The following is a 22,228-nucleotide window of genomic DNA, read 5'->3' as shown; positions in this document are numbered from 1 at the left end:
AGGTTAGCATATATCGCTTGTTAACAGATTAGGGGATTGCCAAGCCTGAAAAGAGCTAAAAGTGAAAAGAGTTATAGATACAAGAGAGAGGATAATTAGTGGAGCAGAGATCCTTAAAGAGTTGAAAGAAGCTAGAAACCAGAGCATTAGGCAAAATGATTAGTTTTAGATGGGAGGAAGGAGACTTATTCTACTGAGCTAGGAAAGAAAGAAGAAAGGATGAGTGTGGATTAAAACAAGTTCTATATGTTGGGGGAAGAAGTTTGAGAGTGTTCTTGCCCTATAATTTCTAATTTTTCTGAAGGAGAAAGTAAGGAGAGTGCCAAGGGAGGTGTTTAGGGTGTCTGAAGAAATAGATATGCTGGTGGAATAGCTCCTTGAGCACAATAGAAGGGGGAGCTAAGGGCACTTTGAGAGACTTGCCCAGCATACTGAGGTCTCAACTGAGAATCTACATGATTGTATGACTTTTCCCCAGCAATATTTCGTAGCCCAACTAGTATGGGTGTTAAGTTTGCCAGCTAGAAGGGACAGAGAATTAGAAGGGGTGGGGTTAGGGAGGAGACAACCAGAAAGATAGATATGGAGTCAGAAAGAACAAAATTCAATATTGTGGAGGAATGAAAGAACAGGGTACGTTCAGGGAACTATACTCGACTAGAACATACATTTCATTACAGGACGTGGTAGAAGATGAGCTTTCCATTTTTGTTCCTCCTAGTTTGGGTTGAAATAATCTACTTTTTCCCTGTTGCTCTTCTTAATGCTCACTGTTAGAAGGTAGAAATGCCCTTTTTCAGTTCAGTTGTCTTTTCAGTACTAATTCCTTTAAAACACCTAAAACTAATCAGCCAGAATTATGGTAATAGAAGTGTTGCTCTTGGACATCTGAAAAAAAAAGATGATGGCAGACGATAAGCAGGCCAGGAGTGTTATAGAAACGCTGCTTGGCCTGATGATGGCTGGCTCAAAGACATAGGGCAGGTTTATGAAAAGTTACATAAAGCAATGAGAAAAGCCCAGAATATACTAACAAAAACAATGAGCAGAAGGCAGATGGACAGATCACAGAAGACAAAAATTAAATAGCTAATAAACATAAATAAATAGTCACTGGCACTAGTAATCAAAAAATGCAAATTGAAAGAAGTATCATTTTTCATGTATGAGATGAGCTAAATTTTTTTTAATGGAAGCATTCAATGCTGGTGAGGATAAGGATATGCTCTCACATATTGTTATTGGCAGTATAAAATTGAAATTCGTTTCTGGAAAGCTATTTGGCAGCATTGCAAGTCTTAAAAATAGTTAGAATAGACTTTATAATCAGTAGACTTGGATTTGAATATTGTCCCCACTACTTAATAGCAGTATGACTTTGGGCAAGTAACTTAGCCTAGCCTCTGCTTTCCCATTGGTAAAATGGGAATAATATGCCTTTCTTAGAGGGTGGTTATCAGTATTAAATAAAATAATGCATGCAAGTGCTAAGCACATGGTAAGATTGTAATCTGTCCTAATCAGAGATGTACACAAAGATGTTCATGATAATGTTATTTATATTAATGAAAAATTATTAATAACCTGAATGGTTAATGCAAAGGAAATGGTTAGTTATAGCTCTATCTATATGATAGATTATTATGTAAACATTAAAAACTGTGTTTAAAAACTAATGGATCGTGGCCTGCAATTTAGTTGCACTGTATGACCCAGGCAAGTCCTGACCTCCCAGTGCCTCAGCTTTCCCGTCTGTAAATTGGGAATCCAGCCAGTCTCTGTATCATGGTGGTGGTGTTTTGAAGAGTTAAGGTACTTATAAAATGATAAATGCAGAGCTTGGCAGCAGAGTAAGCACTCAAATACTTCTAATAGCAACAACAACAACAACAAACTGATGGCAAAAAATGTTCACAATATTAAGTGAGAAAAGCAAAACACAGAACTCTATATTTTATATCAGTTATGCTTTTAAAAAAAGATGTATATACATAGGAAAAATGACTGAAAGGAAACACACCAAAGCGATAATAGTGGTTGTTTCTGGGATGTGGGATTAGGATTGTCTTCAGTTTCACTTTTGTGTTTTCTAAGTTTTTTTTTTACTAGTATAGAGGTCAGGGAACTCTTCCTACAGATGATTTCTGAGCTAAATCTTGACGTGTGATGATTATAATTTTTTTTGAGCACGTATTGTGCAAAACAGATAGTCAAGTGGAAAAAGGTGGGGAAGAAGTTCCAGGCAGAGAGTGCAAATGGGGACTGATGAAATGGAGAACAGGTACCTCATCTAAAGGGGTGGTTGCTATTTAGCTTAAGTTGCCATACAATATTGCCAGATCTTCTGATTTTTCAAGAGAATCTGGACATCCAGTTTTTATGTCAATTTTCCTAATCTTTAAATGTTGGCATAATATAAATTTGTTAAGAACTGTTTGTGTAACAAACAAAACATGCCTCTCTGCAGGCCAAATCTGGCCAAAGCGGTGTTAGTTTATGACATCTGATGATCCCATTTATGTCTTTAAAAATAAATATTTGCTACTTCCATATATGCATAGCAAAAGGCTGAAGTATAAATACCAAACTGTTAAATGTTAAAAGTGGATATTTTTCTAGAATAGAATTACTAAAGGGAGAGATGGAGGATAATTTTCACTACATACTTGTTTGCACTTACATATTTGAATTTCTTTAAAATGAGCATGTAATACTTTTATGATTAAAAAAGGAAATTTCCGTTTTGGGAAGGAAATAAATTGGATGACATCCAAGATTCTGGCTTAGGCAACTGGATAGAGGTGTCATTGACTGACATAGGAAATACAGGAGGAACAGTTTCGGAGAAAAGGTGATAAGACTTCAATTTGGGGTATGTTGTATAGCAGTAGGACATCCAAGTGAAGATTTTTGGTAGGTAATTAGCTTGTTCCAGTTTGCTAATGCTGCTCTTATGCAAAATACCAGGCAGTGGATTGGCTTTTATAAAGGGGGTTTAATTGGTTATAGAGTTACAGTCTTAAGGCCATAAAGTGTCCAAGGTAAGGCATCAACAGTAGGGTACCTTCATAGAAGAATGGCCAATGGCATTTGGAACACCTCTGTTGTCTGGGAAGACACGTGGCTGGCGTCTTCTTCCTTGGATCTCAGGTTGTGTTTCAAAATGGCTTTCTCCCAGGACGTTTCTCTCTGGGCATCTGGAGGTATCTCTTAGTTTCTCCAGAGAAAACTCTGTTGTAGCAAAAGTCTGCTTTCTAAGGCCATCTTCCAAATGTGTCCCTCAGCTGCAGCTCTGAGTTCCTTCTGTTTGTCAGCTGTTTTATATGGCTCCAGTGATTTAATTCAGACCCAACCTGAGTGGGTGGGGTAATGCCTCCATGGAAATTATGCAATCAAAAGTCTGACCCACAATTGATTGAGTCACATCTCCATGGAAACAATCAAAGGATTCCAACCTAATCAACACTAATACATCTGCCCCCACAAGATTGCGTCAAAGAACATGGTGTTTTGCGGTCGTAATACATCCAAACAAGCACATAGCTACATATGGGCCTGTTTTAGTTTGCTAATGCTGCCAGAATGCAAAACACTAGAAATGGATTGGCTTTTATAAAAGGGGGTTTATTTGGTTACACAGTTACAGTCTTAAGGTCATGAAGAGTCCATCAACAAAACGTACCTTCACTGGAGGATGGCCAGTGGTGTCCAGAAAATCTCTGTTAGCTGGGAAGGCACCTGGCTGGCATCTGCTCCAAAGTTCTGGTTTAAAAATGGCTTTCTCCTAGGACATTCCTCCCTAGGCTGCAGTTCCTCAAAAATGTCACTCTTAGTTGCTCTTGGGGTGTTTGTCCTCTCTCAGCTTCTCCAGAGCAAGAGTCTGCTTTCAATGGCTGTCTTCAAACTGCCTCTCATCTGCAGCTACTCACTCAGCATCTGTGCATTCTTCAAAGTGTCCCTCTTGGCTATAGCAAGCTCGCTCCTTCTGTCTGAGCTTATATAGTGCTCCAGTAAACTAATCAAGGCCCATGCTGAGTGGGTGGGGCCACACCTCCATGGAAATTATCCAGAGTTATCATCAACAGTTGGGTGGGGCACATTTCCATAGAAACAACCTAATCTCAATGTTCCAACTTAATTCTCACTAATATGTCTGCCCCCACAAGATTGCATCAAAGAACATGGCTTTTTCTGAGGGACAATAATGTATAGAATCCGGTACAAGGCCCAAAGCCCAGGAAGGAAGTACTGTAAGTATGGATTTATTTCAAGTCCTCAGCATATAAAAATGTAAGTACATGGAATCAAATAGTGTGTAGGTATAGTCCTTGAACCCCCTGATGTTATCTGTAAAATGTGGTTGTTGATTTTTCTGGATAGATGATCAAAAAGTTGTATGTGACCCTCAAAAGTTAAATATCACTGTTTAGTTTCAAAGGGAAAGTAGGATTGAGAATGGACCTGAAAAATTCTAACTTTAAAGGATCAGATGGAGAATGCTGGGGAGTGGTCAGAATGAAAGCCATAAAACCAGAAGAGAATAATGTCCTAGAAACCAAGAGAAGAGAGTTTCAAGGAGGGAAAATGGCCAACAAGTCAAATGCTACAGAGACCAAAGAGAATGGTCAGTGTTTCAGTTTCAGTGAATCAAAAGCCATCCTGCTGGTGATATGAATGAACAAGAAGTAAAAAAGTGGAAGCCAAATTTTGCCTAAAAGAGAAGAAAAAAGAAGGTAGTTAATATGTTGAGGGGGGTGAAGGCACCTGGACAAAGAGGAGCTTTGTATAGATGAAAGAAAAAAATTAAGGACATGAGATCCCTTTGGCGGTGGGAAGATAGACGTTGAGAAAGTTTGTACAGTGGCCCCTTATTTTCTCTGTAAGGTAGGAAACAGTATTTTGCTGAGTAGGTGGGGTGGTGGAACAGGGAATTTGAAAAGAAATGTAGGTAAGGATTTGAATTACCTGTTGTAGGAAATTGGAAAAGGAGCTGACTTAGGGATATTTCAGAAATGTTGAGCAGCTTTTGAGGGTCTAGTTGAAGTTGGCGACCAGTAGTTTTTATTGCAGGATCAATTGGCACAGTTGTGTGAACCAAGTTAGGGAGCTGAGAAAGCAGATGATGAAATTGATTCAGGATTGCAATTTTGTTTTGTGGATGTGTTGGAAAGATAGAGAATTGAGGGTGTTAATAAAAAAAAAAAAAGGTTTGAGCTTCTCAAACTTTGTCACCAAGGTACCCTTTATGGAGGATCGTGACTACTCTTCAGTTTGGGAGAATAGCCCAAAGCTTCAAAAGATTGAAATTTCTTTGTCAACTTGTGTTTTATTCTTAAAAACTCATGCAATTTTTACATTAGGCGTATCTGTTTGTACTTCAACATGTTTCACATTTCTTACCAAATTACTTTTTTATCTTCTCCCACCCCCATCATCAAGTAAAATTGCTGCTGCAAGATCTGTCACAATGATCCTTTTGCTTACTTAGGCATACTGTTACACATTAACTTAGTTTGCAAAGCACGGGGTGAGGGGGTGGATTAGGGAAAAAACTAAAGCCAGGAGAGACTTGATAGGTTGGGAGATAGGATTTAATGGACCGGGAAATTTCCTAGAGATTAGAGTGAAAGAATGAAAAAAAAAAAAAAAACTAGACATATACAAGGCTATGAGAGAGTAGGATATTAGAATTGAAACTTTTAGAGGTGAAACAGTTTTTGGTGAAGATAATGTTCTGGATACAGCCATTGATATATTTGACTGGAGTGGAGGTACACAGCATTGGCATGAGGATTTACAAGGATTTTGGATGGTTGGTATATGTGAGCATTAGAATAACCCAAGATGATGGGAGGGATTTGGAGCAGAAAGGAAGATTGTGCCTGGGATATAAGTCCTTAGTGAATGTGAATTGGTTACTGATGGAAGAATAGAGCTTTCAAAGTGAGGTGGCTTATAGGAGCCAGGCAAATGAATATAAATAAGTGAAGCTGGCTAAGTGGGGATTGTGGTGAACTGGAAGAATACATACCCTATCTAAAAGGGCATGCAATTTGCTTCATCTGTTTTCATAAGGTAATGAGTATCCAGTGTGGCTAGGTCTCTGAATTTTTCAAGAGAAGCTGAAAATCTGGATTTTTTGGTGACATTTCCCAATTTTTATGTATTTGCAAATAGTTTTTAAAAATTTAATTCTGTGTACCAAATAAAAACATCTGCAGGCCAAGTCTGGTTTCAAGGCAGCTGGTTTTCAACCTCTAGCATAGTAGAGAACAAGCATCTAAGTGGGATAATTTTTTTTCCCAAGGGGAAATAAGTAATGATATGGTAGAAGCCAAGAAAACTTACTTCCTCCTCTCCTTAGCCAGAGGATGAAAGAAACTTCTGAATAGGGCTGTAGAGGTTAGTAATATCATGTGATACGAAATGTAACCTCTTCTGACCTGGACGGACATTGTAGAGTTGAAGGCACAAATGAGATGTTTCCTAGTACCAATACTAAATACAAAACAATACATTTGAAACTGCGTTGGTTGAGCTAAATATGAACCTGCCTCTGTTTTTATTTAGTAAAAACAAAGTCCCTATGAATTCTACTTTTAAATCTTTATTTTTAAAAATTCTATTAAGCAAAATTAGTAGAATGTTATTTCTGAATACATTTTGACTTTTTCCATTCAGATCCCTCACACATATCACACTGCATGTTGGCATATTTCCATAGCATTCTATATACTTTCATTGACTTATCCTTCATTAGTCACATATTTAACCTGTGTGCTATACTGTGTATAGCCAGACTGCTTAGTACTAAGGTTAGGATCATTATGCAAAAACTGGAAGACATAATACTACATATAAAACTGCAGCTGGAAATATGCAGTACCTGTCAAGAGGAATTGGTCTTGTACTTAAGTGGTGGTGTTGGACTGTACTCTAATATCTAATAATAGGATACAAGCTCTTAGGCTTCAGCTACCACATAGGTACTGAATCAATCTCAGAGTCTCTGTTCATATTAAATAACATTTGAAAAGAACATTAATAATCAGGGAAACCTAGAACTTCAGATGAGTTGGAACTATTTGCAGTAGTCCCAAAAGGCATGCAACATTATATTTTGGTTGAAGCAGAGTCACATAGGATAAAGAAATCCCTTCTGAAAACCACAACTCAAACTTTTTGCCAGTCTTAACAAAGCCATAAGAACATAATAGTTTGGTTAAATTCAAGATGAGCTTCGTAGTCTGTACTAATAGGTGATGCTATATAATCTAAGCTATTCACGATGAGATCCCTTTGCCCAAAGAATTTCAGCTCTCTAATTGCTAATATCAAATTACAAATTCTTGCTTCAGTGCTCTTAAAGCCAAAGATCATCTTTAGGAAGAAGTCATCTTCAGGGTAGACCTAAGATGAGTGGAGCATGTGTCATAAAACCTGAGAGCTGGAAGTTTTAGAATGCTCAGTGGGACCTCACAATCATATATATATAAGATGTAACATGAATTTATAAAAAAAACTTGAGAAAAAATTTTTCATTTTTGTTTGAGTAACTCCCAACCCTGTGTGAGTTCTGATAATTGTTCAGCTTAAAGGACCCTGGTAATTGTTCTTTACCTGGCTTTGTGGAGTCATCCTGTTCTTGTTATTTTTTTGTAGCGCTCCCTCCTCTTCTCTAGTTCTGCCTTGCAAATTCCAACTGTCTTAACCTCTTCAACTGTAATCTGTGTTTCCACAGCTCATTGAGACTGCTGTTTTTTGCTGGGGTTCAGTAAAAACCTTCAGCTGATAAAAGGGACGATTGTAGGCTCACTTCCTTTATTACTCTTCTCAGGGATTACAGTCCTATACTCTCTGTTGGCCAGTGTTTGGAAACAGTAGTTTCTTATGTTTTTTCCAGTTTTCTGGTTGTTTACAGTGGGAGGACTAGTCCAAAAGCATTACTCCATTGCCCAGAAGGTCTTTTAGTTTTGTTTATGGTGTTTTCTGACAATCAGAAACTTTTCATTTTTTATGTAGTTATATTTATCAGTCTTTTCCTTTATTTTCTTGGATTCCCATTCCATTTTTTTTTTATTAGAGAAGTTGTAGGTTTTCAGAACAATCCTGCATAAAATACAAGATTCCCATATATCACCCTATTATTATTACCTTATGTTGGTATGGTACATTTGTTAAAATTGATGAAAGCACATATTTATAATTGTACTATTGACTATAGTCCATAGTTAACTTAGGGTTTACTGTTTGTGTTGTGCAGTTTTGTGGATTTTTTTAAGTTTTATTTTTCTAGTAACACATATACAACCTAAAATTTCCCCTTTCAGCTATATTCAAATATATAATTCAGTGCTGTTACGGTGTTGGGATATTATCACCACCATCCATTATCAGAACTTTCCCACCAAATAGAAACACTGTACCTTTTAACTCTTGACTATTCCCTACCCTAACCTTGTCCTCTGGTAACCTGTGATCTAGATTTTGACTACGAATTTGCTTGTTCTAATTGTTTCATATCAGTGATCATACAGTATTTGTCCTTTTGTGCCTCGCTTATTTCTTTTCCTTTATTTTTGTCTTTTACTATTGTCCCTTTTTCCTGCTAAAGGTTTTTACTGAACCCAAGCAAAATTCAGCAGTCTCATTGAGCTGTGGAAAAACAGATTATAGTTTGAAGAGGCTAAGACAGCTGGAATTTGCAAGGCAAATTAAAAGACTTTCCTTAACCCCTAAGATATCCACCTATATTTTCTTTAATGCATATAATATTTTTAATAGTTAAATGTTTGTATAGAATATAAGGTATAAATTAAATATTTAATTCTTTTTTTTGCTAAGTGTCAAAGTCCTGTTGATAAAATCGGCTATACTTTTCTACTAATTTAAATGCTATCTTTATCATATGCTAAATTCTTACATATTCTTAAACCTGTTTCTTGACTTCCTATTCTGCTTTATTAATTTTGTGTCCAGTCTGGTGTTAGCATATTGTCTTCATCATTAAGGCTTTAGAATTTTAAATTTCTTGTCTGTCTTTCCCCAATTATTCTAAATAAACTCTAAGATCATTTTTGTTAGGTGCTAACTTGTCCCCAAATAAATAATATTGAAATCTTACTTAATCTGCAGATTAATCTGGAGAGTATGTATCTTTGTAATACTGTATTTCTCCATCTGAGAGCTAATGTTTCTTCATTTATTCACATTTTCCTTTATGTCCCTCAATAAAGGTTTCTAGTTTTCTTCATATGCTTTCTAGTTATTTTTAATTTATTCCAGTGTATTTTATAGTTGTTGCTATTGAGCTTGTGTTCTCTTTTGTTGAGTTTATTCCTAGGTGATTTAAAAGTTGTGCTGTTACACAGCTCTTTCTTTTCTATTAATGCTAAAGGTTTTAGTCAGTTTCATTAATGTGAGTAGATGATTTGGTATTGTTCATAGGTCAATACATGCTTAAATTGTTTCCATAATACTAGTTTCTAAGTTTAGGCTATGAGTCTACTTTGTAAGTTTTGCCAAGTAATAATAAATAAATAAGATTCTTTTGTTCCTTCAATGACTCTTCTTAGATAGTGCCACAATGTAAATATAAATATTTCCACATCATTGAGGAAGACAAAAAGAAAAAAAGCCCCCCAGTTTGGCTTCAGCCTCTTGTTGCCATCTTTTTCTTTCTCTTCTTAGCCAGACTTCTTTTTTCTTTCCTAATAGAAAACAGTTTACTATTTATTTATTTTAGTATATTTTTAATTCATTTTTATTGAGATATATTCCCATACCTGCAGTCATACAAAGTGTACATTCAGTTGTTCGCAGTACCATTATATAATTCTGTGTTCAACAAAATTAATTTTTGAACATTTTCATTACCACACACACAAAAATAATAATAAAAGTGAAAAGTGAAAAAACAATAAAGTTGAAAAAAGGACACTGGGTGCCTTCTTTTTTTCTTTTTTTTTGCCCCCATTTTTCTACTCATCCATCCATACACTGGACAAAGGGGAGTGTGGTCCATGTGGCTTTCCCAATCACATTGTCACCCCTCCCTCAAAAGCTACATTTTTATACAATCATCCTGAAGATTCATGGGTTTTGGGTTGTAGTTTGACAGTTTCAGGCATTCACTGCTAGCCATTCCAATTCATTAGAAACTAAAAAGGGCTGTCTATATTGTGCATAAGAGTGCCCACCAGAGTGACCTTTCAGTTCCTTTTGGAACCTGTCTGCCACTGAAGCTTACCTCATCTCCTTTCACATCCCCCTTTTAGTCAAGATGTTCTCCATCCCGTGATGCCGGGTCTAGACTCCTCCCTGGGAGTCACACTCCATGTTGCCAGAGAGATTTACACTCCTGGGTGTCAGATCCCACGTAGTGGGGAGGGCAGTGACTTCACCTGCCAAATTGGCTTAGCTAGAGAGAGAGGGCCATATCTGAGCAACAAAGAGGCATTCGGGAGGAGGCTCCTAGGCTTAGCCAGACTGCTTTTATGAGTATGTTAGATCTTCTCTCTCCATTTTTTTTTTTTACCTGCCATTCATACTGAGGTTAAAGTCAGATCTGACTTTAACCTCCCCAATCTACCAATTGAACAGGATCACATAATTGCCAGATATACTGGGCAGTTGTCAGTCTTTTTACCTCCTTCTGGGATTTGACATCAACACACTCCTTCCCTGAAACTGTATTATAATTGGCTTCCATGACACCTTTCAGCTCTTTTCCTCCTGCCTCTTAACACCATTCCTTTTCAGTCTCCTTCACTGAATACCCTTCTTCCTAATCCTGTAACTTCATCCATCTTGTTACTGATGACTCTCAATTCCATTTTGGGCAAAGATCTGTGGCTCCAACCACCTGCTGAACATTTCCTTTTGGATGTTGCATTGGAACTTCAAACATGCCCCAAACTGACAAACATGCCTCAAACTAATCTTATCTCTCTCTCCTTCTGGCGTTCTCTAATTTCTTCCTTCATCCTTCTTTATTCTACTCACTCCTTTACTATTTTATCTGGGTTTAGTGGGACATCAGCATCACCCAGTAGGTACATCTAGAAACCTCATTTTGATTCTTTCCCTTATGTCCCCAATAATACATCACTAAAGCCCTCCTTAAATTTTGCCTAGATTATTACAATAGTCAGTTGGTCAGTATTCCAACTTCAAGAGTTAATTCTTCCTTAAACTATCATTTCCATTCTTGAAATATAGACCTCTTCTTTAAAAATAAAAACAATAGCCTGCCAACCCAATTAAGATGATAGAATGAGATACTTCAGGGCTCTGTCCCCCACAGAAACTTTGAACAACCAGCAAGAACTGGGAAAAGCATTTTTCTTAAAGTGCCAGATGGTAGTTAAAAGACTGCAGTAATAGGGTGAGGGCCGAATCAAGAAAAGGGCTCCTTAAAAGCAGTAGGATCTCATGGCATCCTGGCTGATTCTTCCCCTATTCCTCATCTGCTTGGGAGGGAGCCAGCCTGTACTTCCAGTGCAAATCACTGGTCCTGGTTCCAGAGGGAGTAGAGTAACCCTTGGGCACATACTGGGAGCATGGATGTTTGGCCCCGTCTGGTGGTGGCCTGAGACACTCACCATCCCAGAACTTGCCCTGTGTGTGTAGATGGCAGCTGTTCACAGAGCTCTCCTATAGAATGTTGTGGTTACCTGGAGAAAAGGGATTGCTGAAAGTGGGATATACAGTGCATGCCTGGGACCTTGAGGAAACTTTCCTAGGGAAGAGGGGATATTCAGAAATGTGTAAACAGGGGAATTCCTAGGACCACTTGTGCCATGCCCAAGAAAAGACATGTACAGAAAACATCTGGGAGGCCCCTACTCTTTGGCCTGGAGCTATTCTCTAAGCTCATTGTATGGATAAGCTCTGAAGGAGAGCACTGGCATAGATCAATCTGCAAATAATGGGAAAGGGGAAAGGTGGGATTTTTTTCTCTTTTTGTTCTGGCATACAAAGAAAACTTTGTCATAAGGCTAACTGAATACAGGCTTAAGGAACAGATGCCTCAGAGTCTCTAGCTATACATTAAAATATCACAAATTGCAACAAAAAATTACAAAACAAGACACAGGAAGTAATGACCCAGGCAAAGGAGAAGATTAAAGCATTAGTAATCATCAACAAGAAGGACCAGACCTGGGTCATACCAGGCAAAGACTTTTTTTAAAAAAAAAGTTCCTAAAGAGCTAAAGGAAAACATGGCCAAGGACTAAAGAAAATCTGGAAAATGACAGATGGAGACAAAGAGAATGCCAATAAAGAGATGGAAGATATGAAAAGGAACCAAACAGCTTAAGACCACAGTAGCAAAAATTACCTAGGAGGGCTCAACAGCAGATTGGAAATGGCAGAAGAAAGAAACAGTGAATTGGAAGATAAGACAATTGAAATCATCCAGTCTAAGAAGCAGAAGGAAGAAGAGTGAAAGGTGAACAGAGCCTGAGGAAGCTATGAGACATCATCTAGTATACCAAAATGTGCATTGTAGGAATTCCAGAAGAAGAAAGAGAGGAAGACAGAATATTGAAAGAAGTAATGGCTGAAAACTTCTCAAATTTAAGGAAAGACATGAATATATACATCCAAGACGATCAATGAAACCCAAGCAGGATAAACCCAAATAGGCACACACCACAATATATAATCAAACTGTCCAATGCCAAAGAGCATTCTGAAAGCCACAAGAGAGAAGCAATGTGTCACCTACAAGAGAGCCTTAAGATTTAAGTGCTGACTTCTGATTGGAAACCATGGAGGCAAGAGAGCCATGGCGTGACATTTAAAATGCTGAAAGCAAAAATCTGCCAACTAAGAATTCCGTATCTGGCAAAACTGTCTTCCAGAAATGAGGGCAAGGTTAAGACATTCCCAGACAAAACTGCGTGTGTGTCACCACTAGACCAGCCCTAAAAGAGATGCTGAAGAGAGTTCTACAGGTTGAAAGGACAGGACACTAGACAATAAAGCCTCATGAAGAAATAAGGATCTCCAATAAGGATAACAACATGGGTAAACAGAAATGTCAGTATGATGGTATTTTTGGCTTATAACTCCACTTTTTACTTCCCACAGAATCTTAACAGGCAGATGCATAGAATGTAATAATAATCAGTGGTTTTGGACTCATAATGTTTAAACATGCAATTGGTGACAAAAACTGCATTAAGGTGAGGGGATGGATGGGTATAGGAACATAGTCTGTATACTATTGAAGTTAAGCTGGTGTCTAAGCAAATGAGAATGTTAGAGATTTGGAATGTTAAATTTAGGCCCCATGGTAACTACAAAGAAAATATCAGAGAATATGCAAGCCCACTGAGACAGAAATTAGAGTACAGGTTGCCAGGGGCAGGAGGAACGGGTTGATCATAATGGTTATAAGGTTTCTGTTTGGGGAGATGGGAAGGTTTTAGTAATGGAAGATGGTGAGATTACTGCAACAGTATAAATATAAGTATTCCCACTGAATGATACACATGGGAGTGGTTGAGATGGGAAAGTTTATGTATACATGTTCCCACAATTTGAAAAAAATAAGCAGCTAAAGAGAGAATGAGAAGTAAATGCAATATGATCCTAGATGTAATAATGGAGGAGGATAGGGACAAAAGGCACTTTTGGACATAAAAATTGGAATATAGACTGTAAGCTTTATACCCGTGTTAAATTTCTTGAGCATGATAACATAAGTGATTATCCTTGTTCTTAGGAAATGTACATGGCAGTAGTAAATGTTCAAGAAGCATGATATATACAATCTACACTCAAGTATTCAGAAAATGGATTGATAGATTGGCGGATAGAGAGAATGATACGGCAAATGTGGCCAAATATTAAAATTGATGGATCTGGGTATCTGGGTGTAGGGGGCATATTGGAGTTCTCTGTATGGGGTTTGTATTATTTTTATAACCATCTTGTAAGTTTGAACATATTTCAAAAATAAGTTTTTAAAAAACAGTTCATACTCCTATATAAAGGTCAAATAGAAATACATACAATTAAAAATTAAAGCCTCTGCCTGCCTTCCTACTCCTATCCCCCATAGTTTTACTCCCCAGAGGTAATGGTTTGGTGTAAATCTGTTCATACTTTCTCTGTGCTTATACAAGGCATGTTTCATAATTACACATAAGTAGTTTTTTAAATATATTTTTGTTCATTCTACCAAAATTGCCATTGTTTTATCATAATTATTCTGTAATTAGCTCTTTTTGCTCATGAATATATCCTGATCCTCATGTAAAAAATTTTTTAATTTGAAATAATTATGGACTCAGGAAAGTTCAAAAATAGTACAAGGAGCCCCGTGTACCCTTTAGCCAGCTTCCTCCAGAACCACATCTTACATAGCTGTATTTCAATACTGAAACCAGGAAACTGTTATTGGTATATTGCTATTAACTAGATTACAGACCTTATTTAGTTTTCACCTTTTTAAAAATCCGCATTCATTTGTATGTGTGTGTTGTGTAATTCTGTGCAATTTCATGCCATGTATGTAACCCCCACCACAATCAAGATTTAGAACTGTTCTATCACCACTGAAGAACTTCCTCATGGTACCTCTTTGTATTTACACCCCCCCACACACACACACTCACTGCTTTTCTGTCCCCTAACAACCGTTAATCTGTTCTCCATCTCTATAGTTTTGACATTTGGTCATGTTAATATAAATTGAGTAATATAATGTGTAACATTTTGAGATTGTCTCTTTTTTTGCCAAGTATAATTCCCTTGAGATCAGTGCAAATGATTGTATGTATCAATAGTTCATTTTTTATTTGAGTAGTAGGCCATTCTATGGATGTAATAGAGTTTGTTCAGCCATTCACTCTTTGAAGGATATTTGGGTTTCAGTTATTTTGTTATTACAGATAAAGCTGCTATGAACTTTCATGTACAGGTATTATGTGAATATAAGTTTTCATTTCCCTGGGATAAATGCCCAAGAGTACAATGGTAAGTATATGTTTAATTTTGTAAGAAATTGCCAGATGGTGTTCCAAATGACTGTACCATTTTATATTCCCACAAGCAATGTTTGAGAGATCCAGTTTCTCCACAGTATTTGGTGTTATCACTGTTTTTAATTTTTGCTGTTTTTCTATCTCATTGTGGATTTAATTTGCATTTCCCTAATGGCTAATGATGTTGAGCGTCTTTTGATGTGCTTATTTGCCATCTATATATTTTCTTTGGTGAAGTATCTGTTCATCTCTTTCGCCTGTTTTTAATTGGAGTGTTTTCTTACTAAGTTTTGAGATTTCTTTATATGTTCTAGGTACAAAGCCTTTATCAGCTATATGATTTGCAAAGATTTTCTCCCAGTCTGTGGCTTGTCTTTTTAGTCTCTTAACAGTGTCTTTTGAAGAGCACAAGTTTTTAATTTTGATGAAGTCCAGTTTATCAGTTTTTTTTTTTTTCATCATTTGTGCTTTTGGTATATTTAAAGAATCTTTGCCTAGCCAAAGCCCACAAAAAGTTTTCTCTTAAGTTGTCTTCTAAAAGTTTTTAGTTTTATGTTTTACATTTAATTCCATGATCTATTTTGAATTAGTTTTTGTATATAGTATGAGGCTTTATGGTGAGGTTAACTTTTTTGCCTATGGATATCCAGTTGTTCAAGCATTATTTGTTGAAAAGACTATCCTTTCTCCATTGAATTGCTTTTGGTTTCATATGCTTTTTCAAAAGTCAGTTGAAGGTATTTGTGTTGTTTTATTTCTGAGTACTCTTTTCTGTTCCATTGACCTGTGTTTCTCCCTCTGCACACTGACTTGCTTATTGTAGCTCTGTAGTAAGTCATCAGGTAGAGTGATTCCTCCCACTTCATTCTTTTTCAAAATTGTTTTGTAATCTAGTTCTTTTGTCTTTGCATATAAACTTTAGAAGAAACTTGTCTGTATGCAAAATCTTGCTGGGATTTTGATAGGAATATTTCAAAAATTTTATTGATTCTCTTTTTATGTTAGTACATATAGGTCTCTTTTTTTAAAATTCAGTTTTATTGAGATATATTCACATATCATATAGTTATCCATGGTGTACAGTGTTCACAGTACCATCATATAGTTGTACATTCATCACCCTAGTCTATTTTTGAACATTTTCCTTACACCAGAAAGAATAAAAATAAGAATAAAAAATAAAAGTAAAATAGAACACCCAAATCATCTCCCCCTCCCTATTTTTCATATAGTTATTTTCTCCATTTTTCTATTCATCCATCCATACACTGGATAAAGGGAATGTGATCCACAAGGCTTTCACAATCACACTGTCACCCCTTGTAAGCTACATTGTTATACATATGTCTTTAAGAGTCAAGGCTACTGGGTTGCAGTTTGATAGTTTTAGGTATTTACTTCTAGCTATTTTGATACATTTAAACCTAAAAAGGGTTATCTATATAGTGGGTAAGAGTACCCACCAGAGTGACTTCTCAACTCCATTTGAAATCTCTCAGCCACTGAAACTTTATTTTGTTTCATTTCACATCCCCCTTTTGTTCGAGAAGATGTTCTCAATCCCACAATGTCGGGTCCAGATTCATCCTTGAGGGTCATATCCTGCGTTGCCAGGGAGATTTACACCCCTGGGAGTCAGATCCTACTCTGTATATCTTTCTAATGTATGCCATAGTATGGATGTACCGTAGTTTGTTTAACTATTCCCCCATTGCTGGGCATTTAAAGTATTCCTATAATGCTGGTTTCCAAACAGTTTTTCATTACTATTATATTGCATTGATATAAATGTGCATTTGTGGGAATATTTCCATAGGAAATTTCGATAATGTTCTGAAATCGTGTCCCCAAAGGGCTGTATCTGTTTATAGTTAACTGAACAGTGAGGAAGAATGCCTGTTTGCCTACAACAGTGTTTTAAAATCTTGGCCAATCAAATTATTTCTGTAAAATTCAAGTATATAACTTAAAACAAATTTTTTATCATAAAAATTGTGTGCTCATTATTTTAAAAAACTCAAACAGTATGGAATTATATAAAGTGAAAAGCAAAATCATCCTGTCCTTCCCTTCCCTCCACCCCATTCTCCAGAGTAGCCAATGTTGAGTTTGTTTTGAAGCATTCTGGACCTTTTTCTATGCATACTATATACTTTTTTTTTGACAGGGTCATATATTTACATTGTGTTCTACAATTTGTCTTTTTCACTTGACAGTATATTATGGATAGTGTTTCATTCCTGTAAGTATGTGACCTTGTCTAAGTAAAATCTTTTCAAGTTAGAGAAATTATACATGCCTTTCTTCATATTTGTCATACAGAACTCAAAAAGGCAAAGGCATTAAAAACCTCAATATGAGTGTTTCTAGAAAAAGAATCATTTAAATTGGATTTCCACTTTGTTTTTTAAAATACTTTGGCTAAAGTAGAGATATTGCCATTTAACATTTCACTTCTATGAGAATACCTCTTTGTTGTTCAAGAATTCAATTTCTGCTTAAGTTTGATAGGAAATAGGCATATGTTCTGTCTTCTCTTTTCACTTTGTATTGAGCTAGTAGACAGTGATATAGCATTCTAGTATAAAGTAGCATCTCACTGAAATCTCATACTTGGAGTGAGTGGATCGTATAATATGCCAGTAAATGAATATGTACCAGAAGATATTAAGGCCACAACAAGTTCATCTTTTAAAGAATATCATTTGGAAAAATAAAGATAATTACTTGTTAAAAGAAAGATAAAGGAGACACAGAAAACAGGATTTAGGCTGAAGTTTCTGTTAAGTATTTTCAGGGCAACTTTGTGGTGCCAGGGAAAACAAACAGTTTTACCATAAGGGATATAAATGAATATTAATTTATCCCATGTTTATTCTGTGTAAGCTATTGGAAAGAGTACAGAAAGAAAAATACGGGCCTGGGTAGATTTAGTGGCTTAAATCTGAGTGATCCCTGTAAGCTCTACAAAGGCAGGAACCATGTCTGTCTTATAAGCCCTAGTGCTTAGGGTAATGCTTGGCACATAATAGACACTTTGTGAATATCTGATGGATGAATGAATGACCAAAGATAGAGGCGGAATACCAGGAGTGAGTGGAGAGTGGTACCATAGAAGCCAAGGAAGTAGAGAGTTATAAATCTCACTCTGTGAAAAGGTATTTTAGAGTATCCATATTGTTATTTTTCTAATTGTTGTAGGGATAAGAGGTGAATGTGCTTAGCTAAGGGTAACTATGCTAAATGAAATGGTGAGTCATGTGGGACAAAAACAGCATTTTCAAGTTTGGGGGTGCTTTTCGTCAGACAGGCCTTGAAATCCTACCTTCAGCGAGTGAGATTTATCACCCTCAGTTCCATACTGGATAGTTTCTAGCTTCTTGAGTTTCTCGTCCAGATTCTCAGTGAGGTTCTGTTACTCTGGTTTGAGAGACCTCATCTCTTACCTTGGAAACTAAATATCTCAATTTGCATTTTCTCCACATTCTACATAATGTAAAGAGCCTAGCTGCACTCTGAAAGATGAGAGTCATTTCTCTTCACTTTTTACCTGTTCTAGACCTAGCTTCATTCTTTGAATATCTTAAGAATTAGAAGGGGCAGTGCTTTGCTCTTTGGGATCTGTGAGCTATGCAGAGTTGAATTTATTAATTTTGATTTCTTTTAGGAATTAGCTGTGCAGATTTTTTCTTTTAAAACTTGGTGCTGATTTTTTAATCTGCTTTTACTGGGACTTTATTTTATTTTTTAATTTTAATTTATATTGGGACAAGTACATATCCCCTGTACTGGTCACTAGATCCCCGTACTGGTCACTTTCAAGAAAATAATTTTTGCTTGTTTTGGTAGAGCACTCATTTTCTTAGGAGGGGAGGTTATTTTAGTATTTCTGGAAGGGTTCTCAAGGGAAATGGGGTCCTAGAAGTGATCACAAACCTCCTTTTCTCCTTGGTGGTTGCAAAGGACTGCTCACAAACTTGATATTTTTTCTCAGAAACTTTTCAGATACCTAGCAGCAGTAATGCTTGCTTTGGCTCTTGAACTAGAACCACAAAGCTTGTAACTTTACTTTCTTCTCTTCACATCACTAAAGAGGAATTTTCTTGGTTTTGGTAAAATATCTACTTCCTAGGACTGTCGTTGAAATTACCACTATTTAAGGACATTTGGATTTTAATTGTATGTGATTCTGTAGACTGTTGCCAATCCTTATTTGGAATGAGGCAAAGTATAAGTACATTTCTTCAACAAGACATTTGCATTTGCTTTGGCCATGATTTAATAAGTGAGAGAGAGAGAAAGCAAAATATACTCAGGAAAACATTTCTTTTTGTATGTGGGTAGCTTATGCCCAATCTCCTGTTGGGCACAGTGATAATTCATAGATGACCTTATCTTTCATATTCATTTGGTCTTTTTTGAATGAATGGGTGAATGAACAGGTATAATGAAGAATATTAGAAAGCATTTAAGGCAGAGATTGAAAACTCAAATGCTTTCAGTTCCAGGCATAAATTTATGAATTAAGTAGACCTGGTAGGGACTATGGCCATCTGGAGAGCAAATGCCTTGTTTTAAAGCCTATTCAGCTCCAGTAACCTTTTGTGCTTGTGAGAATGTTGACTCTGCATCTTTTAATTTTTAAGAGAAGCCATACGCTTGCATTTTTTATAATACAATTTACACTTGGATTTTTAATGTGAAATCTTCTCATTAAATGTTGTCAGCTTTGCATTAAGACTTAAAAAAAAAAACCCAGCTTTTAAATTCAGTTTTATTGAGATATATTCACATACCATACAGTCATCCATGGTGTACAATCAACTGTTCACAGTACCATCATATACTTGTGCATTCATCACCCCAGTCTATTTTTGAACATTTTCCTTATACCAGAAAGAATCAGAATAAGAATAAAAAATAAAAATAAAAAAGAACACCCAAATCATCCCCCTGATCCCACCCTATTTTTCATTTAGCTTTTGTCCCCATTCTTCTACTCATCCATCCATACACGGATAAAGGGAGTGCGATCCACAAGGTTTTCACAATCACACTGTCACCCTTTATAATTTACATTGTTATACAATCATCTTCAAGAGTCAAGGCTACTGGGTTGGAGTTTGGTAGTTTCAGGTATTTACTTCTAGCTATTCCAACACATCAAAACCTAAAAAGTGTTATCTACATAGTGTGTGAGAATGTCCACCAGAGTGACCTCTCTACTCCATTTGAAATCTCTCAGCCACTGAAGCTTTATTTCATTTCATTTCACATCCCCCTTTTGGTCAAGAAGATGTTCTCAATCCCACGATTCCAGGTCTAGATTCATCCCCACGAGTCACATCCTGCATTGCCAGGGAGATTTACACCCCTGGGAGTCAGGTCCCACATAGAGGGGAGGGCAGTGAGATCACCTGCCAAGGTAGCTTAGTTAGAGAGAGAGGGCCACATCTGAGCAAGAAAGATGTAGTCAAGGGGAGCCTTTTTTTTTTTTAATATTCATTTTATTGAGATATATTCGCATACCACACAGTCATACAAAACAAATTGTACATTTGATTGTTCACAGTACCATTACTTAGTTGTACATTCATCACCAAAATCAATCCCCGATACCCTCATTACCACACACAAAAAAATAACCAGAATAATAATTAAAGTGAAAAAGAGCAACTAAAGTAAAAAAGAACCCTTGTCTGTTTGTTTGTTTCCTTCCCCCACCTTTCCAATCATCCATCCATAAACTAGACAAAGGGGAGTGTGATCCCCATGGCCCCCCCAGTCCCACTGAAGGGGAGACTCTTAGGCACAATTATAAGCAGGTTTAGCCTCTCCTTTGCAGTAACAAGCTTCATAGGGGCAAGCCCCAAGACAGAGGGCTCAGCATGTCAAGCCATCAGTCCCCACTGTTTGTGAGAACGTCAGCAACAATCCAGGTGAGGAGATCCAACACCTCCGCATCCTCCCCCAGCTCCCCAGGGAAACCCTGAATATATATTTTTATTCTCCACCCAAATTACTTTGGGATGTGCTGCTGTTTCACTCTAACCTATACAGACCTACCGTATCTCACTTCCTATTCAGAGTTCCATGTAATTGTGGTGTTTGAACAAACTGACTGTAGAAGTTATATTGTTTAGAAAATATAGATCCTACATCAAACATTTTTTTCCTTGGTCTCACATGGTAGTTGAAATTTTAACACGCAAGTCAGTTTCAACCTTTACTCTTTGGCCCAGTTTTCCCTAGTCTTAACCAGATCTGCTTCATTCATATCTCTGATTGAAGTCTGGGCTCTTTTTCAGCTTTTTTTTTTTTTTTTAACAGTTGCTGTATGTGTTAATACTGAGAAAACCCAACTTTTTACTGAAGTGTAATTTATATGCAGAAAAGTATATTTATCATAGGAGTACAGTACAGCTCAATGTGTTTCCATAAACTGGACTGATTTTTTATGTGGGCCAAACAAAACTGGACTGACTTGTAGGCCACCAGTTTTCAACTTATGACTAAGGGTCATATGGGAAACTGTATCATTTAATTAAGGGAAAAATGTCTTAAAGATATATCAGCCAAATTTAGTGTGTGGACCTTGTTTGGATTCTGATTCATAGAAATCTAATGTTAAAAAATATTTATGAAATAATTGGGGAAATTTGAATATTGACTAGATATTTGATGATAGGGAATTATTGTTAATTCTTTTAGATGTGGTGTGAGAGTCCTTAGAGACACATACTGATCAATTTATGAATGAAATAGTATGATACTGAAATTTGCTTCAAAATAATTTGGGGGGAGTGTGGTAAGTAGATATTAAGTGAAGCAGGATTGGCCATTTGTTGATAATCATCAAAGCATCAGTACTTGTGGGTTTGTTATATTATTCCCTCTAATTTTTGTATATGTTGAAATTTTCCACCTCCAAAAGTAAAGCCAAGAGTCCAGGTTAAAGCTTAATCATGATTTTTTGGGTCTAGGATAGTGGGGCACACTGCTGGTAAGAGAATGTTAAACTCTGCGATTAGTCTGCAAAGGTAATGGCATTTTCTTTTCTCTTTTATAGGGCCTGAAAGTCAGTATACTAAGATTGCTCAGGAGATTGTAAATGTCTGTTACCAGACACTGACTGAGGTAGGTGGTAAAGAGGAGGTCCCCTTGGCATCTAGCTTTCTGAAATCTTTTTGTTCCTTTGGATGAGGAGGCCTTACCTGACTATCCTGTTT

At 36.7% G+C, this 22,228-nt stretch overlaps 1 protein-coding gene across 2 annotated transcripts in view; it reads left to right on the top strand.

The window, feature by feature from the left end:
- Positions 1-22,228, top strand: part of TAF1 (TATA-box binding protein associated factor 1) — a 145,270-nt gene that overhangs the window by 111,918 nt on the left and 11,124 nt on the right. For both annotated transcript variants that reach the window (XM_037822723.1, XM_037822722.1), the window contains exon 33: positions 22,069-22,136. In XM_037822723.1, the coding sequence (XP_037678651.1) occupies positions 22,069-22,136 (68 nt within the window). The remainder of the gene's footprint in view (positions 1-22,068; positions 22,137-22,228) is intronic.

This window comes from Choloepus didactylus, chromosome Y, assembly GCF_015220235.1.
Source record: "Choloepus didactylus isolate mChoDid1 chromosome Y, mChoDid1.pri, whole genome shotgun sequence".
NCBI lineage: Eukaryota > Metazoa > Chordata > Mammalia > Pilosa > Megalonychidae > Choloepus > Choloepus didactylus.
Note: the sequence above shows the minus strand (reverse complement) of the source record. Positions and strands in the feature narration are given on the sequence as shown.